At 40.6% G+C, this 27213-nt stretch overlaps 1 protein-coding gene across 1 annotated transcript in view; it reads left to right on the top strand.

Moving 5' to 3' along the window:
- The first annotated feature begins 5068 nt into the window (after positions 1-5068).
- Positions 5069-27213, top strand: part of LOC149280947 (RIPOR family member 3-like) — a 29737-nt gene continuing 7592 nt past the window's right edge. Inside the window, exons 1-13 of the mRNA XM_089499913.1 lie at positions 5069-5172; positions 6565-6711; positions 7646-7724; positions 8050-8073; positions 9803-9856; positions 11962-12111; positions 13591-13654; positions 14097-14140; positions 15446-15571; positions 15926-16071; positions 25478-25606; positions 25707-26289; positions 27146-27213. The exon at positions 27146-27213 is cut by the window's right edge and continues 72 nt beyond it. Of these exons, the coding sequence (XP_089356039.1) occupies positions 5069-5172; positions 6565-6711; positions 7646-7724; positions 8050-8073; positions 9803-9856; positions 11962-12111; positions 13591-13654; positions 14097-14140; positions 15446-15571; positions 15926-16071; positions 25478-25606; positions 25707-26289; positions 27146-27213 (1718 nt within the window). The remainder of the gene's footprint in view (positions 5173-6564; positions 6712-7645; positions 7725-8049; positions 8074-9802; positions 9857-11961; positions 12112-13590; positions 13655-14096; positions 14141-15445; positions 15572-15925; positions 16072-25477; positions 25607-25706; positions 26290-27145) is intronic.

Raw genomic sequence — 27213 nt, 5'->3', positions numbered from 1 at the left:
GGAATAATAAACAAATTTCACAGCGCGATTCGTGATTTTGTGAACAAAACCCTTTGGCCCCTGTGTTGAATTTCATAGAAAAACAGCAAATGATCACAGAAAAAAAAGTGTGGGAACGTCAGGAATTCAAGAAACTGTTACTTTTGGATATGTCCAAAAAGAGCAATAAAATCAGCTGTAACTATATATATATTTTTTTTTTCTCGTTTCAGGGTTTCATGCAGTGAAATTATAGGAAATCAAGATTTAGCTTTATACCCCGGGCGCTGGTATGCATCTTCATTTTCTCTAAAGTTCCTGATTCAACATGTCTTTCGTTACTGATTAGAACCATACTTTACTTTAAATATGTTCTGTGCCTGATTATTAAAGCAGCTTGGAAATAAAACGTTTAAAGGCGCTGTCCCACTTAGACAAAACATTAACACTTTCTAGCATTAAAATTTAAGATTTTTTAAAATTTTTTATTTTTTTTATTTTATGGAAACAATCTCTTAGTGCCTGGGTTTTTGTCACATGACAATTAAGTAAAACTATTTTACGATGGGAACACTTGGGCGTTTAGTTGTATGAATTGTTGTGTTGAATACTGCATTTAGTTGGAGAAGTGTTTAAAATGAGCAGAGTAGGAGGAACGGCACCTTTTTTAAAATGCAGATTTACATAATATTTACAAACTTTGTCTGTGCCTACCAACTGGAGTTAGTTTTGTTTGTGGTATATGCTTGATTGGCATTTATCATTTTGTCTGGGAGTAGCCTTTGGCACCAGCGATTCCACTTGTTCCCTGTTTCTTGGGAGTTAGCTCCGCCTCTTCTGCCACCCGCCCCTGAGGAGCAGAAGCATGGGTTGGGAGCAATATTTGACTAATTTACCTGTAAGTAACGATGACTTCCACAAGCCTTGTCATGGACACTGGTGGGCTGGAGCTTGGAGTGTGTGTGGGGGGGTTGGAAATAGTACAACTTTTCCAGGAATATTGGCATACATGGAGCAAGATTACATATCCCCCCTCAGCCACTTAAACCACACCATTTAAAACAAGTGTCCCCTTCTGACCATTTAAAATTATTTGGGAAGTGTGAAATCAGAATCCCCCCTCCCTGGTGGGCTCATGTATAATGTATAACTTGTAAATGATTTTTACACACAACATATTGCAGGGGGCAGCACTTTACATGTGCAGGCCAGAAACATGTGATCACACACACACACACACACACACACACACACACACACACATATATATATATAATTACATGGATTATTAACTGCAGGTGTTATAAGTGTCTTTAGTGGGGCCGGTGTAAGACCTTGAATGCCCATTCTGCCGCCATTCTATATAATATAAAGGTCACATACATAATATCATCATGTACCATCCACCTACATGCCTTTCATCCTGTTCTTTAAATACCTCTCATCATGCTCGTCTCTGCCTCCTACCCCGGACATACCTCTCAGTCACGTCTTATCACCCTCCGTTAATGCATAGGGGCCCTGAGATGCAAGCCTGTACCTTCACCCCCTTAAAAGAGCCCAAGGTCCACTTGCAAACCATTTTTGGGGGATATTAAACAAAAATTCCATTCCTTTTGGTAGGACCTGTAGCTTTCCGCGTGATTTGTTGCTGCTAAGGGTGTATACGTTGTAATTGTCGAATTCTATTATGACATAGCTCCGATGATTTATTTTATCACCGCAACTGCAAAGTAAAGGAATGGAAAGTGTGTTTCTTACAGCTCGGTTTAAGATTCAACCGGGTCGTGTTTCCGAGGTTTTCGAGAGGTCAGCACCGCAGAAATAAACATGTCACGGGTGGACCCTACAATTTAAGGATTTACTGAATATTTAGAGCAACTGATACATTTTTTTTTTCAGCTGAGGTCCTGCGGATGTCGTGTGATTCTGGGCCCACGGAACGACCATCAAATATTTTCTGTCCCTCTTAATATAAGCAAAACGTAATAGCGATGGATAGTTTAGAACATTTTTATCTCGGTTAGTGTAAATATTTATCTGTTCCTTTAGGTTATTACCACTTGATTTATGAAGCAGAAGCTACAGCATGAAATGGTGTTAACATTGCTTAAAAAAACTCCTTCACCGCCACGTAACGTCTTATTTTGGAAGCTTCGAAGCACATTTTTAGAGAATAAAGCGGATTATAGGGGATTAGTATTAAAGGTACTGCTGTAGAATTTCCTGTCTTGTCCTTGTCAGCCGCTTGGCTTATAATTGAACTCTTGACACCAGTGTTGAGTTTTGCGCCCAATGGTGGTCATAGTCATCTTGTGTGATGCCATGAGTGCATTGGGACTATTCCACTTTTGTGGTCACCTACCTCATCCTGGTCAATGGCTTGTCTATTCTCTAAAGAAATAAAACTAAACAAAACATATGAGTTGGTAGACCCGGTTGAACTGATATAGTTTGTGTTGGGGTGAGTCGCCTGGTCGAAATAGTTGAGTTGTTGAGTCCATCTCGAATGTGCATCTCGCCTTCAACTTGCCAGAGGTTTGGTGATTTAACCGAGACAACAAAGCTCCACTGTCTGGGTCTAAGGTGGATCAAAATGCAGGCATAAGGTATCTAGTTGATGTGTTAGAATTAATAATAGTATTTAAATCGACTAACACAGCTTCAATTCATGTCAACTCTTTCAATGACCTTTACAATTGTCTTTAGGTGGCCATTGAAGCACAAGAACGATGAGCATTTAAGGGATTAAATAATAGCATTTGCCTTGCACTTTATTATGTAGCGAGAGCTTTAGAGTCGGTCGCTATACCTCAACTGGTCCAAAAGTGGATCCAATTGTGGGAAAAGACACGGAGTAGACATGTGAGATGATTTAGAGAACATTCAAGGTCATCATGGAACTTTGCATGATAGAAGCAATTCAATTCATGTCAACTCTTTAAAATGATCTTCAGATGGATAGAGCCATTGAAAAACCAGAGCCACTGGGCTTTTAAAGGGTTAAATAGCAAAATTTGCCTTCCTTTTGTATAGCTATAGATGCAGAGCCGGTCGATATAACCGTCAAGATCACTGCTTGGGTCTGGTGTTGACAGCTGCAAGGGAATCCAGAGACAGGTCACAAACGTTCACAAAATTGCAGAAAATAACTTTTCAAAACGTTAATCCGAGTCCATCACCTGCCAGGCTGAGAAGTTATTTTAAGGTCTTTAGTAACAAAGTAAAAAGGGCTTTAGTCGCAATAAATTAGCACAAAAACGACTGGGAAAGTCAGTGGAAAGTAAAGACGCAGCCAGGCCTCGTACGGCGTCCAAGGGAATGGTTCATCTCAAATATACAAAGGCTTTCTCCAAACTTCATACTAAGCCAGTAAAAGGAACTGAAGATGGGAAGATTTAACTCTTGGGGACCCAAACCATTGGCATTTTAGGGCTTCTAGTAGCCCTGCTTGAACACAGGTGACTGTTCACTCAGTTTTGTTCCAAATCTATTAAGCAGACACCTGTAATGTAACATAAATGTAAGAAATGCACAAACCTGATGCTGTTCTTACAAAAAGAGACTTAATTATGGATGTTTATATACATTTATTAAACGAGCAACCAACAGAAACTTAACGATAGGGCAGAGATAAAGTAATGGGGTAGAATAATTATGCGGAAGTTAAAAGGGCTGTTGCCACACAAATGTTGGGTTTGAACACCTAGATATTGCTTATTTTAATCGGTAAACACCGTTTTACATTTAGGGTAAACTGGTAATCTGTAGGATTTGGGGAAAGTGAGGGATCCGCTGTAGGTAGTTGGTGTTAGAAGTGGGAAACGGTAAAGAACTAGCAAGTGGGGTTAACAGACAAGAAAAGCTTTTTCTTCGACCCCTTTAGAGCCAGAGGTGCGGACAACGAATGATTGCACCCATTCTGGCATTAGAAGGATTTAAAAGAAGAAAAAAAAAGTGAATTTCGGCCTTTTTTTTTATCCCGGCGAAATGTCAATGTAACCTCCGTGGTTTAATTTAGCCAGATACAATCACATATCTGTTGCCGCGTTTAATAACGAAAGGCCGAAGATACGAGTCTTGGCGTTGGGTCCAGCGTCTCGGATCCCCCCCCCCCCCCCCCCAAGTCTTTCATCTCTTCTCAATGTCTCTACAAGCTGTTCCATTGCAGACTCGCTCAATCCTTGGCAATAAATCGGGCAAAAAATTTAAAACCTGTAAGTAAATTGATAAAAAGACACTTAGAGTGGTTTTGTCTACACGATCCTTCAAGTGAAGTGCAATAAGCTAAACAAACAAGTCAAAATAGAGATGGAGAATTCTCATATTGCCGTGGATTTATTATTTCTGGTGTGTATAAGGAATTAGAGAGGATATAACTACAATATAAGAAGACTAAGCAGCTGCCTAGGACCCCCTCATTGGTCTAAAAGCCCCCTAGAGTGAAATATAGATTTCACATAAAACATAAATATAATGTACTTTTTTTTTTTTTTAAACAAATTACATTTTTTAAACAAACTTACGATAAATATTTCATTTATATAATATATTTATATATGGAATTATTATTATTAAATATGAATATATTTTGTATTTTTATTATTTTTTTTAAGATGGGGCTCCCCAAATCCTTTAGGGCCTCGACTTAAATGGCAACAGGCCTGCTAGCCAACCGGTGACCGGACTAAGCACAAACCGGGAAGGCATGGGGTCAAATGGGCAACATGTGGGTGAAAGCGGGTCAAGAGTAGATGGAGATTTCCAGTGGCCTCCAGGAGGTCACGTATGCCACAAACAAGAGCCTCCGGGGCAAATCCTAAAATATTGATGTGTATATAATACATTTTTGGAGCTTGGAGGTGATTAGGGGAGCAGTCTGGGAGATGCGTTGGTTACCCGGTTGTCTACCTACAATTTAATTCCAAGTAAATCCCGAGCAGCTCATTTATAACTCAGACTTGTGCTTTTTGACCCTAAAAAGGCTCTCTCCTATGTTTCAGAAAGGCATTTCTTAGTCTGGCTCCCGCCGCTCACCCCCTAGCTACGTCTGACTGTTTCATCTTATTATAGGAGCTACTGGCTAAGAATGTCGGTGAAATTGAGGTTCAGCTCTCCAAGCGAAGGTCTCGGCGGAGTCGGAAGGAGCAGGTCCTTTGCGGGCTTCAGCACTTTACAAGTCCGGAAGACCTCGTAAGTAACGAGACGTTATTACCAGCCTAGTGTGCCGTGTGCCATAAAAAGTCTTTTTAGCAGACCTTCTGTCCTGGAAAACATTAGCATTGGGCCAACATAAATGTTCTGGGTAGAACGTGTTGCGATTGATGATGTTTCCAGTCTCCCATTCGAATAGTCTTAAGAAAAAAAAAATAAAAAAAATATTCTGTCTCGGACGATTCTGTATGAACTCCAACACAAAATGAAAGTTATGCTGAATATGTAGTTGTGGCAGGTGTTTTCAGCGCATGTCCGTTTAAATTGTGGCTTCTTGTGTTGATTTAATTTCCTTGTAGGATACTTTGATCACCGTGTGCTCTATTGCAGCACTACGGGGGAAGCAATTTCCCTTTGCGCTCTTCACTTCCTGTCATTTATAAGCTCACTGTAGGTGCCTAAAATCCTGCTTACGTCATAATAATACCTGGGAGCTTTCAAAAATGAGTTCACCCTGAGAGTCTTCAACTATGAACCCTTTAAAGGACCATCACGATAGGACATAGAAACCCAATACCAGAAACTGGTCTTTTACGTGTGCAAGATTTCTTGAACTGTGACATCGTGAGCTGTGTTATGATGCAAAAAGTCATAGAAACTAATTTTTCAGCAGGAGGTTCAGAGGTCTAGGATGTTCTACTTTCCACTGTTTTGAAATACAAACAGAACATTTTTATTACATGTTTACCAGTCTGGTTACTTCCTGAATTAAAGAAATATATAATATATATAGTATTTATATTTTATTTTTTTCTCCCCTTTTCACCGCATGCTGATGGGACAATGCATCAGCAAGACGAATGTCCGCTAACGTGCCTTACAGACATCCTACTTGAAATGAATGAATGAATGAATGAATGTAGCGTAAGCGTGATTTAGGGGAAATATGGCCAACCGATATGGAGCGCGAAGTCTGTAAAAGTCATAAACCCTTTCACGAAAGGATGTCGGGACGCGGTGGTTTCAGCCCCGCAGTCTGAATAATGTCTCCAAATGGTTAAACGGGGGGGGGGGGGGGAGGAATCATTTCACGCCAACGTTACAGGGAAATCACTTTAAAATACAAAACGGTTTAACTTCTGTGTTAATATCACGGTAAGAAAACCTAGCAAACGGGAACATGAACCACACTGGTGAAACTTATACGGGGAAGGAATAAGTGCTTTATTGCCCCAAATCAGCTTAAAAAAAACATGATTATTCAAATTAAACGTGAAATATTTATTATTAAATATATTTCTGACTGTACCTTTTAGCAATACATTGACTTTAAAGAGGAATAATTCACACATTTTGTTTCTTGAGGTTATATTTGAAAGGGGATAGTAGAATTTAAAATCCCGTGTTTACTCTCCCACCCCCCCCCCCCAGGCAATCCATACGCAGAAGCTCCGTAAGGTCAAAGCTGTCGGTGAAATCGGAAAAACTATACCCCTCGCTGAGAAAAGGATCTCTCCGGCTGGACCCGCATCCACACCAAGTCAAGAAGATATTCGACGCTTTAAGAAAAGGGCTGAAGTACGTTATTATAATTATTTTTGTTATCGGTTTATGCGGATCTAAGAACGCTCGTCAAGCCTCCATTTTGAACAAATAATGAATGATATGAGGACCCGAACCGTTCCCTTTTTCTTCCTTGGGGTTACTTATAGTGTTTTTCTTGCGGTTCAAGAGCAGGTCATACCCAGGGAGGGCTAAAACCTTGCGCATGGCCAAGATACACGACTTCCCCCTCATCGTTTTATTGCCACCGTTTACCCCCCCCAAAAAAACAGGTGTGATTGATATCCTATTTCAGTAAAAGAAAGTTGAGGAGCTTTTATTGAAGTTCTCTCTGGGTTGTAGATAATTTTAACTCTCGTTAATTGTTCCCAGAAGCTCAGCCTATCGCAAGTCAATCTTTAGATCAAACAAATCCGCACGGAAATGGTTCGCATGCGTTTCTGTGTGCAGTCTTTTTTTTTGAGGATGGGTTGTAAATAAAACATTATTATGCGTCTAAAGCGGTCAACCCCCTTGAGACCTTGTATGACATCACAGATTCAATGATAAAATATCATCACCAAGCAACCAAATGGCCCTTTATAGGCTGGGTTATGGCTCTTTGTTTGTTGTATCTGAGGGGTAGTTTGTTCTTGTCCATAGTGGCATGTAAGGCCTTGATCCATAGCACCAGTGTACTGAGCTACGGACCCCGAGGATGTCCAGAAGAACCAAGGAACATGGCACATAAGAACTTTCTGGCCAACCTTATTGCTCTATGGTTCTGAAACGTTGGTCATGGTCCTTGGCTGCCTCTTTCTCTGCATCACCGTCATTTTATTAATGGAGGTGTCTTAACGACCTTCGGTACTTATTCCACCTCTCCACTTTCCTGGATCGCTAGAAAAACATCGGCCTTTCCCCTGGTTTACGTAAAAATAACTGGAATATATTTGCCTAATTTTTACAGGGAGTACCTTGAAGAACATCAAACACAGCTGGAGTTCTTGGCTGGCCAACAGAAAGATATAAAAAGAAACTCCAGGCTGGTAAGAGATCGCAGTCTTTTAACCCATGCTCAGCCAAGAGGGGATGTTTATACCTTGGGGGAAAACCAGCCTTCGGAATCTCAGAGGTCTCTCCTTTGGATGGAGGACACTGCTAAGGTCGTAAGGACCTTCACGTGTTTCTCTCTATCTGGCTTATAAATCTCACAACATATTAAAATGAGTTAATAATATTGGTTTTAAGAGTTGTGTGTCTCCACCGACCTGTAAAAGGGGCGCATATTCCAAAAAAATCTAAATTTAAGAAAAATGTTCCTATTTATTCTCTTTGGTGCTTGACGTTAACACCTTTTACTTCCATTTTCAGGCTTATTTCTATGACCTTGACAAGGTGAGTACCACCGATTCTCCGTACCCCTTCGATGTCAAATGTAATTGTACAGTTTGTGATATACCTTGGATCTTCACCTGCCATGTGGATTTGTTAATCCGATGATTTATTGGCAATAAAATAGTTTTAGACATAGTACTCAATATGTAGATGTTAGAAATTCTTAAAAATTGGGTTCGGTAGCATTTTTGTCTATTTTCCCTATTCTTTTAATGTGAATTATAGTTAAAAATAGTATTTTTATCTATTATATATCTTATCAGTGGCATTGAAATGTTTTGCACACACAATCTATATATATCCACGTATATAAATATATATATATATAATGGGATTTTTGCCTCAATTTCCTGTTTTTTTGTAGAGAAAAACACGTGTGTGTATATATATATGTATATATATGTATATATATATATATATATATATATACAGTTTCGTGTTTTTTTATTTTTTTTCCTTTTTGACTATAATAGAAAATGTTACGCATTGTTTAGTAATAATAATTATGTATCTGTCGGTAATCTGAGAACAATACTCGATCACTGATAATAAAAGAATCCAGAAAAGTTTGCGAGTAGAATGTTATCATGTAACATTTTTAGCGCACGGAATCCTCGTATCTGGAAGGAAATGCCTTTATCTAGAAGGTCATTCTTTGTCGTTTCACTTCTCATCCTTAGAAGAATTGTGTATTGCACGTAAGAGTGTGGTGTGTATGCTTAAAAGTCATCCGTTACTCAAAACATGCTTAGATGATCGGAACGATTGCCGAGTTCTTACCGAAGTCTCTCTTAGTTTATACCGGAATTCAACGAAATTAAAATAGTTACTTTTTAGTGGCTTTTGGGAACTGCCAAGAAGTGTCAACGACACTTATGTCACATTCCTACTGACGAAAATAGAAAAAGATGAAATACCGAGAGTGACGGCCGGCAGCCACTCGAAGGCTTAAAGAGAAATGACTGCAAAATGATTGCTCTTTGTGTTTTGTGTGATAAGATTATGTTCTTCTAGAATATTTAATTGGCAGGTGTATTTATTTTAAATGTTACCAATCTGGAAGGTTTTTTATGAACGCCTCCTTTTCTGGTTCTTTGTGGAGTGCCAAGTATACATAACAGTTATAAATATAGTACTCCAAATTAGGACCAGGCACCAGGTCCTCTCGAAATATCCCTTGGGTGACTTTAAACCCTTCAAAATATATATATATTATATATAAATATATATATAATGCTAGAACCTCCTATCCAAAGTTTGTCCCGGTGCAACAAACATGTTTAGGGTATGGCTTTCCTCCAAAAGCAAAATATAAATGAATCGGCAGTAAAATAAAATATTTGCACTCTGGTTTAGTAGATTATTGACACAATCCTCTTGAAACCACAGGGTTCCTGGTTAGCACACCCAGCCCTTTGATACAACCAAAGACTCCCCTAGGTTCATTTGGAGCTCAGGAGGCCACGTAATGGTATGGAGTTCTTACAGATTCCTCCTGTATCTAGCAGTAGAGAACACAACATGTCCTAGGGTTCAATTACTAAATTATCCGTAGCCGGGACATTTCCGCGAATGCCTGGGTTAAGAACGGTCGATTTATAGTAAACCCAGGAGAAACCGTGGTCTTCTGAGTAGCGTTTGTAGATGTTGCCCAGGCCAGGTTATCGCGTTTTGCTATGGCGTGCGCTCTTTTCTTTACTAACCGTGGTCTTTTCTTCCATCTCTGAAGGAAATCCGTCTAATCGAGCGACATATCCGGAAACTGGAATTTCACATCAGCAAAGTAAGTAACGCGTTGACCGCTTTATTGTAGACTCTTCTAAAAGGTGACATGATGTTTCAGGTGGACATGGCCACGCTCGCAAGCTTTAATCTAGACGGACTGGCGGACAGATGAAACTGCGTGGAGGAGACAAATCTCCGGGACAATAGTATCTTCTTGGGATTATCATGGCGGTATTCATGGAAGTTTGAGTTAGACGCTAGTTGAGTCAGGTTCTTGTTGATTCAATTATAAATCTTCCAAAGACGTGAGTTTGGGGGAACTGTTTGAAAACGGAAAAGGAGGAAGAATGCCGATAGTGTGTTCCTGGAGATAAGGGCCGGCTTGGGATAAAGTCTCGTGAAACTCAAGAAGGAGGACATGATAAGAGAGCCAGTGGAAGACCTTCTTAATTACAAAGATGAGTCTGGCCGAGTGGTTAGGACTCATTGTAGTTCGGGTGCCATATTCAGGATAGGATATAATCAAGGGGTGAAAAGTTTTTAGCGGCATTTTGGGATGAGCCTACCCAACCTGCAGCCCTCAAGGTGCTGCAGGACTACATCTCCCATACTCCTCAGCCAGCCCCTTAGCTGAAAGAGCATTATGGGAGATGTAGTCCTGCAGCAGCTGGAGGGCCGCAAGTTGGACACCCCTGGCCTAGATGTTAAAATTCCGAACCTGTGGCGTGTAACTCTTGGGGAAGCAAATGTATGTGTTATTCTAACTGCTTGACAATGAAATGGTTAAATAATCCAGTTATTGCTCTCCTGAAACGTATGCGTGTATATCCGTGCTCTGCGGGATCTGGGGATACAGGTACGGCATGTGGCGAAAATATGTCCGCATTCAATACCTCACGCATTCTTTAAATACCGTTGCTTTTCCCATGACAAATGTAACACATTGGACGTTACCCTCGGTTCTGTGCTGCGGCCGAGAGATTTTCTTGACTTCATTACATCCTCAACCAACGAATGACGAGTTTAGCTATTCAGATCCTTAATTCTGAATATAACTAAACAGGCAACAAGTATACCCAGCGGCTGAGAAGTGAAAGGTGGGACATTGGGTGAGGGTTGGGTGGAATGTATGGCGGGTTACCTTTTGAGGTATCCCTGTTTGCCTATCCATAAAAAGTTGAACATGATTTATTAACCAATTCACACATGCATAGTGCCCCGACTGGCACACAGGGCAAATACGGGTGAGGATCTGCCCCTCTAGTACCTTTATAATGTCAGGAGACCCCAATAGTTAATGTCGCTTTACCCATGGGGACTGGAATGTCTGCATAGGAACCCAAGGAACATTTCTATAGAAGCCGGTTTAGGAGCAAAGTCTGGTCTGGACCATAAATTAACCATTTTTTTGCTCGCTGTTTGTGTGGAACCAGCAGATGTGAAATGGGAGAAAGCGATTTAAATTCACAGTAGTAACAGCAATTTTCTGACCCATAATTCAGTGCCGTGACATTGATGCAGAGCAGTACTTTATCTCGGGGGTTACAAATGTATCTTCTGGTTTTCCTCTCCGATAGAGTAATCTATAATTTCTAAAAGCCCCCTGTCATCCAGCGCATGAATGGCATTTGTTACAAAAAAAAGCAGGAAATAACATTATTATACAGCGTGATTTAAAGCATACTTTTTATACTGCAGATAATGCGTTTTCTCCACAAGACCAAAATGTCCATTTGGAGCTGAATGTTTAACGAATGTCAGCTTTGTAGATACTTTGCAGACCCCACTCTCCTTCAGAATACGAGCTCGTTTTAACACCGTATCGGGAGAATTGAAACTTCATTTCGGACAGACCGGATTTTTGAAGTATTTTTACTTTACAGAGAGGGTGCTAGATAAACGGAACAGCCTCTGAGCAGAGGTGGTAATGCAGCTGAGGGGGTTTAAACATGCATGGGGTAGGCGTATGGCTCCCCACTCTAAACCATATAACCTGCGGTGGGTTCCGACGAAGGTGACCCATATGCTCGTTAACAATGATTTATTAAATGTCCTTGTAGACGTGATGAAGATTGTCCCTGGATTTTGGGTGTAAATGTACAATAATATATTATTGCATTAAATAAATTATCTTTTTAACAAACCCAATAATCTACTTTCCAGATTGAAGAACTCTATGAAACCTATTGTATCCAATGGAGACTGCGTGTCGGGGCCTGTAATATGAAACAAGCCTTCTCTATGTCTCCTTCTACAAAAGCGTCCAGAGAGAGCCTCGTGGAGCTGCTCAGGAACTTCCAAGAATGCACAGAGGTCGGTAGAGCGGTTATTGACATGATGTATCCTTTCCTCTGACACTGAAACACAACATACTCGACTTTAACGGTCCTCGTAATCTTCACTTCCTGTTTCATTTAATAGCTGCTTCCAGCTCATAGCATAAACAGGAAGTGCTCGTATGAGCAAGTGCGAGTTAAAATTGCTTCCCCCAGTGACAGAGATGGCATTTTTAATATTTATGGATGGGGTTGGAAACTATTAAGTGCCTGTAAAATTTACAAAATTCATGGAAGAGGTCGGCGGTGAGAGAGTGTGTAAGAGTGAGAGGGCGGATGTTTTTACTTTTTAAAGTGGGTCTGGGGGCCAAAATATAGGTTATCGGAGGTCGAAGGTGCTCCCATTAGAGCTTAATGATGGTAAATCAGAATGATAAGAGGGTTCATAAGAGCGACACAGTTCTGTGCTACGCTCCATACCCTTCTAACATCGAGACCTCTTATTGAAAGGGATATAAGATTCTACAGCTGACGGTGAGATTTTCCAATAAATCACGTCTTTTTGGAGAGAATGGCAGCCATCTGCTTTCCATTTGCGGAACAGCCTGAAATTGTCCATAAACAAGACAAGACATGCCAAAAACACGCGTGGAGAGTGAGGGAGCACGAGGGGGGGGGGGCAACAGACAATGTTTTATTGATATAAATGTACGTTTGGGAACTCCAGCACCATTCCATTAATATGTGCTTACGACACTTACGTGATCAGCTATGTATTTCGTTAATCAATCACGTAACGCTTTAATATTCCGAGGCATCGCCGTTCTTGTCGCCCGGTCCTTTTAACCAAGAGGATGATTTGACCTTTTAAACACTTTTAGTGCTCAAAAAACCCGTAAAAATGTTAATTGGTTTGGATTAATTCCGCGTTACACATAGAAATTGTGAAATACTTCTTGGAAAATATTTCACGTGATGACTTCTTAGGGAGCCAAGTTTCATAGAGCGTGACGATGGGCGACGATGGAGAAGACACCAAAATAGAGCTGATTTTTGGCATTGCCGAAACGGCAAAATTCAAACATTGACCTTATTTGCTGAGCAACGGCCTCGGTTACCACATCGCTTCGGTTCGTGTTTGAAGGTCCAACACGGAACTGGCTGAGGATCCAAGCCACGTTCCAACTCCTTGGAACTCGGTTCCCGTTCCTGGGTCCAAGAATATGTCATTCTTTTATTGCGTTATTAAATGGGTCACAGAATACCCCTGTCGATACCGAACCGTATTTATTGACAAATGCCTGAGGATTTAGTTTTTTTTTTAATGCAAATAGCTAATTTCAGAGTGATCATTCCGCTGGTTATTCATAGTAAACACCTTGGGCCCTTCAATAAACTCTTTTCCAGTTACTTAAAGGTAAAGTCAAATCAAAATGCAACAAACAATAAAAATAACAAAAATGGTGATTTTATTGATTTATTTTTGCTTACTTTTTTTTCTCTTACCCCTATACAGGACATGTGTGTGATTGAAGGGGCTTTAGAAGTCCACTTGGGAGAATTCCTTATTAAAATGAAAGGTAATTAACGGAACCCTTTTGTATAAAATGATAAATACAGCAGTCCGTCATAGATAAAGGTAAATACTTTGCTTTTGCAGATTTAATTTGTGTCCGATATATCTTGGGTGTCCGTGATTTCGTCCATGCGCTGTCCCAGACAAGTTACTGGCCATCCGTCAACATATAGATTTTCTGTTCTTAGTTGTCATTAGTTTAAGATGCACTAATTTTGGTCACCTGCATTCAAGTAGGGATATCAACCATAACATACTGGGGGGCGAAAGCCCCAACTGGGAGTCTTATATATGATCACAGCGGGGTAGAATAGGAAGGAATCGCCTCCAGATTGTGTGACTCTGAGAATCTGCCCCTTCGCCCGAACCCCCTGATGGCTCGGGGTGTTAGGAGTTGTAGAACGGTTTAATTAATATGCCCTTTTTTATTTTCTTCTTCTCCGCAGGGTTAGTGGGCTACGCTCGGCTGTGTCCCGGAGACCATTACGAGGTACGGCAAACACCTGGCCTTTAAACAATTCCTCCATTTTTTTATTTTTTTTTCTTCGAGAGTCTCCGCGCCGGAGAACTTGGTCGCCGTCCATGAGACGGAAAAATATTGTTACGGCTCATAAACCGTAGAATTAAAACCTCCGTCGGAGATTAAAATGAATGTTTAAAGTGACATCATTTTCCAGGGGAACCGTGCCACCCGCTCAGAAAGTCCAGCATTAATGTTATATGAAAATGTTATACGAACGCCTCGGCCAGCTGTGCCGGGATCGGGACTGGCTGATTAATGGCGGCAAAGCCCGACGGGGAGTCCGTGTTCCAGTTTGACTGATTATAGTAGGGAACAAGTTTATGTAGTTACTGGACTTTAAATCCTCTTTTGTTTTATTGACTTTTTTGTGTTTTCTGGAGGTTTAACAATTTTAGTGATTAAAAGGGCTGGACGGTCCTTTTGGGAGAAGGACTTAAAAAGTTGGCAGTGAGGGCTATGGGGAAAAATAGGTTAAAATAATTAAAAAAAATAATCATACTAAATATTATTATGATAATGATTTTTTAAAATATATTTTCCTATCTTTTCTTGTCCTTCTCCCGAGGGCCGTCCACCCCTTTTTATCACCAATGTTGTTAAACTCTTGTAGCTGTAAAACGAATTAAGCTGTTAATTATTATTATTATTATTTATTATTATTATTATTATTATTATTATTATTATTATGTGCCCATATCTTGTCTGAATTACGCGGCTCTTTATTAAAATTCCCCACTCTATAACCCATACTCACCAACTTTTAAAAGTACAATGCGGGTATATGTGTGTGCGTGTGATGTCATGGATGATTCTGTGTGACTTCGCGTCATGCTTTGCTCAGGTTATATAGGTGGAGTCCCGACATTAACCCCTTAAGGACAATGGGCGGTCCCTAAACCCATTGAAAACAATGCATTTTGAGCCCCTGTACATGTACGGGCTTTGTCGCTAAGGGGTTAAGGAACATTCCGAGTTTGGCCGCCATATAATGTGCCCAGTTTGGGCAGAACACAGGCGAAGGTGCCTACAGTCCCAATAAATAGGGACATATTGGCATATATGTATACCCAGTTGCGAACCATTTAAGCCTTTTCCGTTTCTATGGTAACAACCTACCAGTGTCTGCTTTTGTGTCACATGGCAATTTAGTGTTCCCAGCAAAAATTATGAATGGATAAATATTACTCGATTAGAGAATCCTTTTTGGGAAGGGTTAGGGGCGTCCAACAATACTAGGAATACTTTAGAATTGGCTTTTTGTTTTCCTCGCAGGTGTTAATAAGACTGGGACGCCAAAGATGGAGATTAAAGGGGAAGATTGAGTCGGATGATAGCCAAATGTGGGATGAAGAAGAGAGAATTTTTATACCCAACCTCTGTGAAAACTTTGAAATCAAGGTAACCTCCTCCTCCTCACCTTCCACCGCTCTTTGCTGTCACTCTGAGGGCCCTGCTCAAAAAGAGCTTACAATCTAGAGATTTCACGCTGTGGAATAGATATACTTAAGTTTAATAAATTAAATTAATGAAACTCTAACTTACACCCAGGTTTTATAACTCCTTATTAACTGATGGAAGATCCTGATCCAAAGAGCTTTCAATCTAGACATTACGGTCTATATTGTGTACTAAAGAGTCCTTTTGGCTCCTTCCTCATATCTACCAGCCTCCCGACCCATTCAAGCCCTGTACGCGCAGGCGTATTCTGAGCCTTCCCGCTCTACTATCCCGACTAAATGTTCTTATGTTCAGGTGATTGAGCTGCGGGGCTTGACTACCATATTGGTTGGCGTCGTTACGTGTGACAGCGCTGATTTCTTCACCACGAGACCAAGAATCATTATTGTGGACATCACCGAACTTGGAACAATCAAACTGCAGCTTGAAGTCATCTGGAAGTAAGTCGTCTAGAGTTCACCTCTTAACGAGCCAATCAGCTTTCACCAAATGGGAGGAGTACTAGGGAGGGATAACATAATCACATGGCAAGCAAGATGGCGGCTCTCACCACATGCAGACAAAGGCCGATTCAAGGCCATTGTCAAAAAGCTTGTTCTTCTACCTACAGTAGATCTTCGATCCCAGTAGGGCACAAACAAGGCCTTGTGTAAAGTTATTAAACGAGTTTTGTAACAGAACGTTTATTGGCTGTATCAAGTGTTTAGAACGTTTTAACCTAAGAGGGAGTTGGCAGCAGAGCTTGCCATTCTATGCCATCAACGCTATTGACCCAGTGAGCATCTGCTGCAAGAATAGCTTGGATGACCCTGCAAGAAACTTTTATCTGTTTCATAAACGTCATCTTCCTGTGTGAATTATACATCATACAGGACAACGACATTTTAACCGTTCTTCGGGGGGGGGGGGTGACTCTTTATAATACATCATAAATTCCGTTCAAACCGTGACTGTCCTGCCAGCTCCTGCTTCGGAGAATGAACCCCTCTATTAATATTTTCATTGATTTAGGAGGGTGTTATTAAACGACTGCCCAAATTGCCCGTAGTAAACGACACCATTGGCGTGAAAACCAATGACCCTTTAGATGCTATGTAGGCCGATCAGCGCTTTTTTCCGACACGGACCCAAGAGGTTATTGTTTTATAGTAGACAGAGAACCTGCGTCGGCCGCATCGGGTGAATCTAGGTCACAGACGTTGTGTTTCATTATAGTTCGGATTCCCTGGCAGATGGTTGCCTTCAGGTAATCCGCCTTCAGGTTGGATACGTAATAAGAATTATCAGGATGCGACATTATGGCTGACTTGACTTGGAGCTGAAAGTTAAATGATTTCAACGAATCTCTTTGGAAGAAGAGAGGAAGCATCTGCTCGCTGAATTATAAACAATATAATGGGTTTGATATAAGTAGAACTAGAATCCCAGATGTTTGGAAACTCTAGGAAATGAAATTGCCAGAGCGGAAAAGGCTATACAATGACTTTCACTATTCCTACTATCATTCTTAAAAAATGACGACTATAGTATTATAATATTATTTACTCTCTAGTTCTGGAAGCTGAAACACCGAAGGTCTTGTGTGGACTTCTAACATAATTCGCGTTTTCAGTCCCACCTCTCCATATTTTTAGAGTGAAATGAAGAAGATCGGGGACCGAAACTCTTCTTCCAGGATAAATGGACCAGGATCAGCACTTAACCCCTTAAGGACAATGGGCGGTCCCAAAACCCATTGAAAACAATGCATTTTGAGCCACGTACACGTACGGGCTTTGTCATTAAGGGGTTAAGATGGTTAACGTAGTGAGAAGAACCTTTCCACCTCACCTCAACCCTCTCTTTAGCCAACAAACCATTGACTTCTATGTCTGTAGTGACCCAACCTTCCCAAACCCACAGAATGATGATACGTATGATCTGTTCTGCTCCCCGTTATCACCTCTCTTTGTTTATAATCAAAGAGTTTGATTATTCTAGAATGTCTGGTTAACTATCCAAGATGAAATCTTGGCAGAACCTACATATATACTTAGATGTCTTATGGCCTATAAGACACTTTTTAGAAGCTAAAATGTATAATTAATCGTTTTTAATTAGATAATCCCCCCAGTACCATCCCTCTTCTTGTATCCATGGGTTTAAAAGTCCCACAATTAGGACATCAGGTTGAGCGATGAGGAGTTCATTCTTATTATTGTGAATATGTAAAGTCATTTACTATTCTACGTCCCGTTGTACAGTGCCGCGGCATATGACGATGCTGTATAAATCAATAAATAAGAATAATTCGGGGGTTCGTGTTACGGGGGTTTATTTGCTGTACATCAGGGCTTCCAACTAATTTCCCGGCCGTAACATTTTTGCACGTTATCTCGAGTTTATTCCATTTAGAAAGTTCCGCCCTGTCCTCGGCAGGAGGTGCGCTTGGAGAAATACTTTCTAGGTTCTCCCTGCGGTGAACGACCTGGAGAGGTTGATATATTATACATTCTGTTAAGCTCTCTGGATGTAGCTTCCAACCCAAACAGTTTAAAACTTCCCTCTGTTTGAGGAAACAACATTGGTGTTTCAACGCCGTTCACGCTGACTTAATCTTTGCTGGCTGAAGGCGAGAAACGTCTTCATAAATTAAGTTTCTAAAATTAAAGAAATCAAGGTGTTTGGTGACTGCCTTCATGCCCCTGGTAGCAGAAATGGCATATACACCCTTTTTTAATGTGCGCACCCACTATCTCTGTAATACTTTCTGTTGGCCTCTCACGTCTTATAGAGAACAAGGTGCCATCTACTGGTGAAATTGTGAAACTGTACTTACCAGAGACAGCGTTTCAGACCTTATAATAGACACGAAAATGGCAACTTCCTAGATGACTATAGAAAAAAGAAAAAAAAAAAAAAAAGAAAAAATGTCGGTGCGCTAAGCTAGTCTCAGGCTCAAATAATACAAATGTATAATATGAGGCCTACCAAACAGTGTGAGCATGCTGCAAATACAGTGTGTTGGCTGTACAATGTATACAAAAAACAAAATACTGTCTGCGCTTCTCACCCTAATAAAGTTGGCAACAAATATATAAACATAATATAAATGAGAGGTTTTGGTTATATGAATTGGCCAAAGCATAATTAAGCTCACCCGCCACTAGATGACTATAAAAAAAGAACTAGAAAAATTTTTGGTCCACCTTATATTAACGTTGCCTAACACTTAATGAATTCATTTCCCATACAGACTGGACTTGTGGCCACGATGGGCATGGCGAACTTTCTTTCTTCTGAAAGGGTGATTCATGCAACCAAAGCCTCTTCTGGTTTTTTTTTTATTTATTTATTTATTTTTATTTTTTTTAACTTTTAGAATTATAAGACTTTTTGACGTCTTATAATTCTCACTAAGCTCTCGGGGGTGTCTGTTTACCAAATCAATTGAGGATGAAACTGAGGATTCGCCATGTAAACCTTGGGTCCGGTTGTGTTTTAACCTCGCGCTATAGTAGACCTTTTGGTTTATTAATATATAGTTGGAGACCATACTCTAGGATATGTCCTTCAGGTTAAGACCCTGTGCTTCCATTCATCATTGGAAGTTAGATGCCGGTGCTTCAAGGTGGCCATGGTGGTCACCAGGTCATCGGTCTTCGTCTTCTACAACTGCTCCCCAACCAGGGAGTGCCAGATCTTCTTGGTCCCCCTTAAAAGAAGGGAACCACTAAAGCCTCCAAGGATAAGTGGTTGCCAAAAGGCCGACCCAAGAAAGAGTCTTCAAGAACCCGACCTCATTGCAGCCCATCACTTTAATAGCGGAATTTACTATACGGACTTAATATAGCATTTGAGGCAATAAGAATCTTACTCTACGGAAAGGAAAAGTCCTTTGTAAGAAGAAAATAAAATACATTATTTATATAGAGCGTGGTAGTTGATGCAGAGGTCATCTGGGCTACTAGGTTGGTTGTTGGAAATATCTTCTCTCAATGTCAGTTAGATTTTGTTTTGTGAATACTGTCTGAATTAAGTGAAAGCATATTGGGAGTCAGACATGGCATATGACACTGTTTTATCTCAAAGTAAACACATGTGTTCCTTTCTCTGCACTACGGAAGGATTGGCAGGAGGGTGCAATCTTATCGGTTTGCCAGTTTCTCTGGGGGAGAAGATGAGGAGATAAGTTGGGGGAAGTTTAACTCTTCCTGTAAATATCCATGACATGTTTGCATTTCCAGAATATCTTATCTATATATAAATGCAAAGTTGTCCGGGCATTTGGAACACAAGCTTGGTTGTCGGGACTGTTGGCAGCTATGGAGATGTTCCATTTGCTCTTAAATTGAAGAACAAGCACTATTTTTTTTCCCAGTTTATATATTTAATTAAAAAAAGGCTGAGCTCTACTAAGCTTACTTAAAGATAAATAATGTTGTTTTCTTTTTGGGTTTTTATGTTCCTTTTAACTGCCATTTATCAAGGACGTGTTGATAGGCGAGAGAAGTACAAGAAATCTTGCCTGCTCTAACATTCTGTTCCATAACCTAATCCAACATAAAAATCCTATCAATCAGATTAATGTATCACAGCCCCTCTGGAGCTGAACAGGTCAAAGCCAAATCTAGATATATATATTTTTTTGTTCATTAGAATATTTGTGTAAATGCATCACTTGTTTGCTGCAAAGTATCGGAGCAGCATCACAAACCGTCCATCAGAGCAGCTGCGCTGGAACCTTCAGCTGGAGGGGTCTGCAGAACATTGTGTCGTCCCATGATTGTAAATTAACAAAGTATTCGGCTGCGAAGACAGAGATCGTCCTCTGACTTCCCAATGATTTGGAACGAAGTACGAGAAGTTCCAAATACTATTGTTCGCTGCAGCTTCTACTAAATTTAAACAACCATTGGAGATGCAGACCCAAAAAAATAAAACATTTGATATTAGAGGGCATCCTAGTGCTGTCAGTGAGAATTCCCCGCACCGGAACTCTCCTCACTGACAGCCGGGGAAGGTCTGCGCGATGGACGCAGACAACCCCCGCTGCTAACCGCACCTCCTCCCGGCTGCAGCGGAAGTTGTCTATGTGAATCGCGTAGAGCTCTAGAAGCTGCCCGGACTATGCGCCGGGGAATCGGAAGCACCGGTAAGTTGTGGGGGGGGGGGGGAGTGAGGAGGATCCAGGTCCCCTGCAGCGCTGCGGGGGATCTGGATCTTAGTCTCATGGTCAGACCTATTTGGGGTCTGATTAGAAGCCGACCCCGATTATTGCTCTGAAAAAAAAACCTCGTCTTATAATCGAGCAGATATGGTAATATTTATGTATTTAGAATGTGGTGTCAGTCCCTGTTGGTGTAATGGTCAGGTGTCCCAATACTTTTTTTTCCATATAGTGTTTAGCCTTAAAAAAGCCTGCAATGGAATGTCCTTTTATTTGTTGCCCTCTCTCCCTCTGAAGTTGCTTTTCCCAGTTGGTTTGTGGAAGGGCTCATAACTGGAAACACCTGGATGAGATTTTACGGGGGGTGAGAGGTTCAGACAGATGAAGACCTGAAACATGAGTTTTATAGGGTCTGGGCCTTTTTCACAATGACCTGCATTCCATAGCCATAAAATAAAACAGGTCTGTGCGTAGTAATTATTAATAAGGGAAAAAAGGAGGTCTCGTGTAAACACATTAAACTGACACTTGTGAACGGGGTCTTTTTTACCCTGTCTAGAGTAGACTCTATAAAGCATCTTTGCAGTGAAATATTAATGTTTTCTCCAGTCTCAGGATCCGGGGTGAACGGGCAGATCTTTAGGGTCTCTCAATCTGGATCCCGGCTCCTTTATTTTTTAATATCATCTGAGCATCCCAGACAGAATATCTTGAAATCTTGACAAGTCGTGGTTTTCATAGAGACCGTTTGTCCCCATTAGTGGCAATATTCTACAATAGAATCTTTTGCTGGGAGAACTTGACTGCTGCTTCTGTTGGGTTTCCTAATAAAATGCTGCTCAGATTACGGGGTGATAGGGGCACCAAAACAATTTGCTTCACTAATCCCTAAAAATACTGTCCATGTTGTTCCTGCTAACGTTTTTGATGGGTCTCAGAGTCGGCTCATTTACAAAGTTCCCAGGTACGATGCTTCGTTGACTCAACCAGAAGCTCCCTATGTCAACGAATCCCACGAAATGCCCTTTTGATCTGCTCGGATTTGCTGTTTCCTATTTAATGCCCTCGCACGCTCCCAACGAAGAGCCTGTGATCCAAAATCTACTTTCTTATAATTAATTATGACTTGGGTTTTGGCCTTTTGTGTTTCCTCGTTCCCAAAACAGGCTGATTAAATGAAATCGTTTGGATGGGAAAAGCGGCTGCCTTTATATTAAAAAAATAAATAAAAAAAAATAAAAAAATAAATAAAAAAAAAAGCATAATAAAAAACATTTGTAAATTAGGTTTCGGCTCCTCTCCACTCGTACTGTGTTATGATTTTATGCTGGGAAGATATTGGTTAAAGACGTTGACATAAAATTTGAAAACCTATAGTTTGACCTCTCTGGGACACCATCCAACTGATTAAGTGATGGTATATTCAGATACGCTAGATGTTCAGCTGTAACACGCTGGGCACTGCGCTGCAAGAGATACCTTCATGATTGGGTCCAGATCGAGTGTCCTCGTTGTATATTCATGGACCCTCATTCTGATTCTAACAAATGAAGAATATAAACGGAAGGGTTCGGGCTTTGCTTATCAGACCTTTGATGTTGGCTCCCGGTGGTACCCAGCATCGCAAGATAGACATTTATCTGCCACTGCTGGGAGACCTCTGCCTTTTTCAGGGTAACTAAATAAAATTGGTCTCTTAGCCAAAAAAATTAATCTGTATCCGTAGGGACGGTGGAGGTTATGACTTGGGGAATTAATAAGGCAGCTCGGGAGGGATTTATCTAAACAAACTATTTGATACGGTGGATTCCAACATATCTTCTTTTATTATGGCGCTTTGGTCGGGGCAATTATCACACGGGGCTTTGGCTAAGGATAACAGACAATATTCAGGCTATTTGAATGTTTGGGTAATGTTGGATTAGAAATTTATAAATGTCTCACCAGTTCACAGATAGAGTTCCTCCATATGCAAGACAAAAAAACCCCAAAATATTTGGAATTTTTTGCACAAAATAATTTTTTTTTATTTAACGCATGTTATGGGTTGCAGAAGGTATCCATCACTTTGGGAACTAGATGAACAGATGACTTTGTGTTTGCTGTAGACAGTCAGGCTCTTCTTTGATGTTTGAGTTCCCAAGTATGGCCTAAAGTTAAAGCCATCCCTAAAAATAAGAACGGAAGACAAACTACATTCCCCGACACCTGATAGAGTGTAGGTTGACCTGACCGTATGGTTCTTCCACCAACAGCTGAGTATGGTGATGCCACCAACCCCAAACCATTGTAAAAAAGGAAAATGGCCTAAGGAATGGTGATTAATGGTAGAAGTACCGGATTCTATACAGTTTTCCAAAAAATTTATTTTTTACCAATCTCATAAAAGTACAAATCATTAATCTCTGAAGTCAAGAATGAAGAGAGAAAAGGACAACTACTACACAATTTAAGGAAGTCACTGAAGAGTCTGTTTCCCAGCTGGTCTTGGTTTTATTGGTTAGAGATCATTAGAACATCAATTGTTGCTCAACATTGTTTGAAAACCCAAAAACTATTTCTCCTGTGGATTTTTTTCCCCACGCATTACTGGGGACTTTGTTCTTGGAGTCCGAAAATCAAAAGACACTCTTTGTGTCCCTGAATGACCTTCATCTAAGTATTGGAGATCTCCAAAAGTTCTCCATTCCCTCACAAGCTCTTGCTCTGAAGTTCACCAGAGATTGTTTACGTTCTAGGTGTTACAAATAGCCAGAGACACCTCGCTTCCATCACAGAGTCCCCAATTCCAGACGTTAGAGTCCAGCAAAAATGTCTAAGCCTCTGTTGGTTGCTCTTATTCCGGGGATTAGAGATCCCATGAGACTCTTTGTTTCCCTCACCACGAACCTAGTTTCAGACGTGAATTGAAATAATGCCATCGTGACTATCAAGAAGAGCGCGTATTTCTATGGTGAGCTAATCCTAAGAGCAAAACTGATCTGCCACAAGCATTTCTCACAGGTTTTTCTAATTTGTCATTTTATGTGCTAAGTTTGTTGTTTTTTCTTAAGAATGAAGGATCAGTAAATCCTTATTTTGATCTGGAAATAAAGGGAGAAGGAAAGTATGCATCTGCATTAACTGTACAGAACTATCTCTTTATACATATATATATAATTATATATGGTAATGAGAGGGTGGTAGATAAATAGAAGAGCCTCCTATCAGAATTGGTAGGGGCTAACCCAGTGAGGAAATGTATGCATGCGATAGGTATATGGCTTCTGAATGTACGATGTGACCAACGACTGATTAAGGCAGGAGTATAATTAGAAACCACATACATAGACATTCATGCTCACACACACTTATACATAGACATCCATGCTCACAGACACTTATATGTAGACATTCATGCTCACATACAAATTCATGCCCATATACATACAAACATACCCTCTGCTGGAGGTGAGGGGATCTTTAAGATGGACATCGGCAATCTAATTGTCAAAGGCTACCGTTTACATTAGCCTTTAGGCCACAATTTATACTGATTTTGTGCTACTGATTTGCCAACAATTCTTAAAATTAACAAAATGAAGACCTGAAGGGTTCCATCTATCAGGGTAAAACCAGCTAAAGTAATTACTATATATTATGGTTTTTAAGGAGAAATGGTGATATTTCAGTTGTAGGGGTTAAAATCCAGCCCAGCGATGCCTGATTTAAATTATATTTACTGGTATTTGTATCCAACACGAGGGCCTCAATCGTACTCCTTTCCCCACCATTCTGTTTTATAACGAGCATTCTTTTAATGTTTGTTTTGGAACAGAATGAGATGTCGGGGCACTATACATATTCAGTGCCATATGATGTGGATCAGGGATCTATAGGGGATTGATGTATGTGCCCAATCTGCCGCGTGCGGGAGGCGACGTGTCAGGAGCTTCCACCTTCGGCGTTAAAGATCCTGCAGATCCATGGCAATCCTCATTGTGTATGTATTGTTTAACTGTTTAAGTACAATGACGGATGGCGTCTGACACACTAGGGGTTAATTGTATTTCGTAAACTAGAAACATACGAGAATCAATACTCTGTAATGTAGGATGAATTATTGGATCGGTCCCTTTAACTGTTAGTGAGTTTTTCCTTTTACATTTTTAAATGTGGCTGCAGTCGGAGATTCCTCGCGGATGATATGTGATCTGTTCCGGGACAATTTTTTGGGCTGTTATGGCCATGTTTGATAGTAAATACAAAATTAGTCATATACAGAAAACAATTATGGCGACCAAAGGAGCTTTTACAGCGATGCTTGGGTTAAGTAGACTATGGGGTGTACTTTTGGTCGAGTAATTAGCAGCTACATTGGCTGGGCTCGTTCTGAGCGTCTTACAATAATATTTATTACCTGCCTAAAGATAGTTTGGCAACATAGTGAAGACCCATCCGGTTCCAGAATCCACATCGTTATTACTTTATATACATCCATACATTTCTATTTTCCTTGGGTTTCAGAGTCGAACTTGTTTGGGGAAAGTCATGTCTATTCTAGACTTAAAGATGCCAGCTTGTCCCTGTGAATCAACCGGATCTATAATGGACTATGAGACACTATAGATCTATAGATCCTTTATTCTGCTTATGGGTTATCCTTCATGGATTTTTCCAAGTGTATCTGATTTTCTTCTCTTTGTTCTTCACCGCAGTCCATTGGACAATAACAAACTTCTGTCGACACCTGGAACAACCACAAAGTTTTCCACAAACACCAGGAAAGCATCGTTGGGTCAATGGACACCACCCAACACTCCAAGCTTCAAAGAGAAATTTTACCTTGTAAGTAGCCAATAAAAAACATACCCCTTGCACAATTCAGACATTCAACTGTAATTCGTATAAATATATGCCAACTACGCCTTGTTTACTTCTGTCTTCTACTGTTTTGCAGCAAAACGATGCAGACAACCCATATCCTTCCCTTGAAAAGGATATCAAGACACCGTGCATACTAAGCTATTTGGCCAACAGCGAGTTGGTTATGGACAACAGGAGCCTGGAGCCGAAGCTGAAAATGACCAACATAGACAATCAAAGGAACGCAGACAGCCATGAAGATGGAGACTTAAGCCTAGTCACATCATCCTCTGTTGGTGAGATTTTCCTTTGTAAGGAAAATAAACCAGAAGGTTTATCGCATCCATCAAGCCACGAAACCTTAGATATACTCCGGGAAACTCCAAGCCATTATGGCGCTCTCCAAACCATGAAACACACAAAGCTGGATTTCGACCAGGATACCAGCATCGGCTCCGTCGGAGACAGTTTGATGAATGTATCGCTTCTGGAGGAGGGAATGGAAGCCAAGAAAGAACTAGCGCTTTCTAATGGAAATAGCATAAGACGTTCACTCGCGCGTTTATTGGAGGAGGTTTTGGAACTGCTGAAGTCTGACACTGCAAGGAGGTCAAAGCTCCAGGAAATGGAGAAGACCGTCTCGAGCTATAAAGAGAGACTAAAGGTATGGTTCTCGCTCCGGAAATTGTTTGACTTTAGTATAATAATATGTTTATGGCACACAGAAGGCTCGCCATGTCCATTTCTGACTGCAGCTTAAAAAAATAAATAAAAGAAGTTATAGCGACCAGCTTTGAAAGACATGTTGCTGCTAAAACACGCTGTCCCTTTAATCAGGTCACGTGTCTTGGGGCATTAGGGTCAAGTTGACACAGCTGAGTTTATGCGCATGCCGAGCCCTGGACAGCTGGGCTTCACGATCTATGTTTTGTGTTCCCGTAGAGCTTCCACTTATATTTTCTACGGGGAGCCTATATATCCGCTCGTAGCTGTGACGTCTCTGGAGACGTTAAGTTGATTTTGAGTTGTAACTATCTCGGAGATAAAGAAATCGGTCTGTTAGCAAGCGAGTTTAATTGGACAACCGCCCAGCCGTGGGGTATGTGCAGAATTTGCGATAACTCCATGGATCCAAGTTGCTGGTGAAGCTAATCCTAAAACCAAGGCTAAGCTCTACTTTACTTGAGCTTTCAACCGCTAAATTGAGTAGAAACCATGGCTAAAATCCATGCAGTGCTGAAAATGTGAGACAATAACCCAACATGGAGGATGTTCTTTGGACAGAAGGCCAGACCTGGCCTGGTAGAACCCTTTATTAGGACTAAATACATATGTAGGAAGGAGCAGATAAGTCAACAGCGTCTTATCTCCCTACTCAATCTGCTTTAAGTTTGTCTTTAATATTATATTTAATGAAATGATTCTTCCCCAGCCTTCTTATCTAAAAGAAAGATAACTATTATTATTATTATACTTTATTTATAAATCCAAATTAATGAATGTTATCTGTCCCCAAGCAGGCTAAGAACACCGGCCACCAGCATTCCTCCATGGACAGCTTGATGGTCGAGACGGCTTTGGAAAGTTT

The sequence above is a fragment of the Sceloporus occidentalis genome, unplaced genomic scaffold (genome assembly GCF_023333645.1).
Source record: "Sceloporus occidentalis isolate IW3139 unplaced genomic scaffold, rSceOcc1.0.p SCAF_143, whole genome shotgun sequence".
Lineage (NCBI taxonomy): Eukaryota > Metazoa > Chordata > Lepidosauria > Squamata > Phrynosomatidae > Sceloporus > Sceloporus occidentalis.
This window is presented reverse-complemented; position numbering and strand designations above follow the sequence as displayed.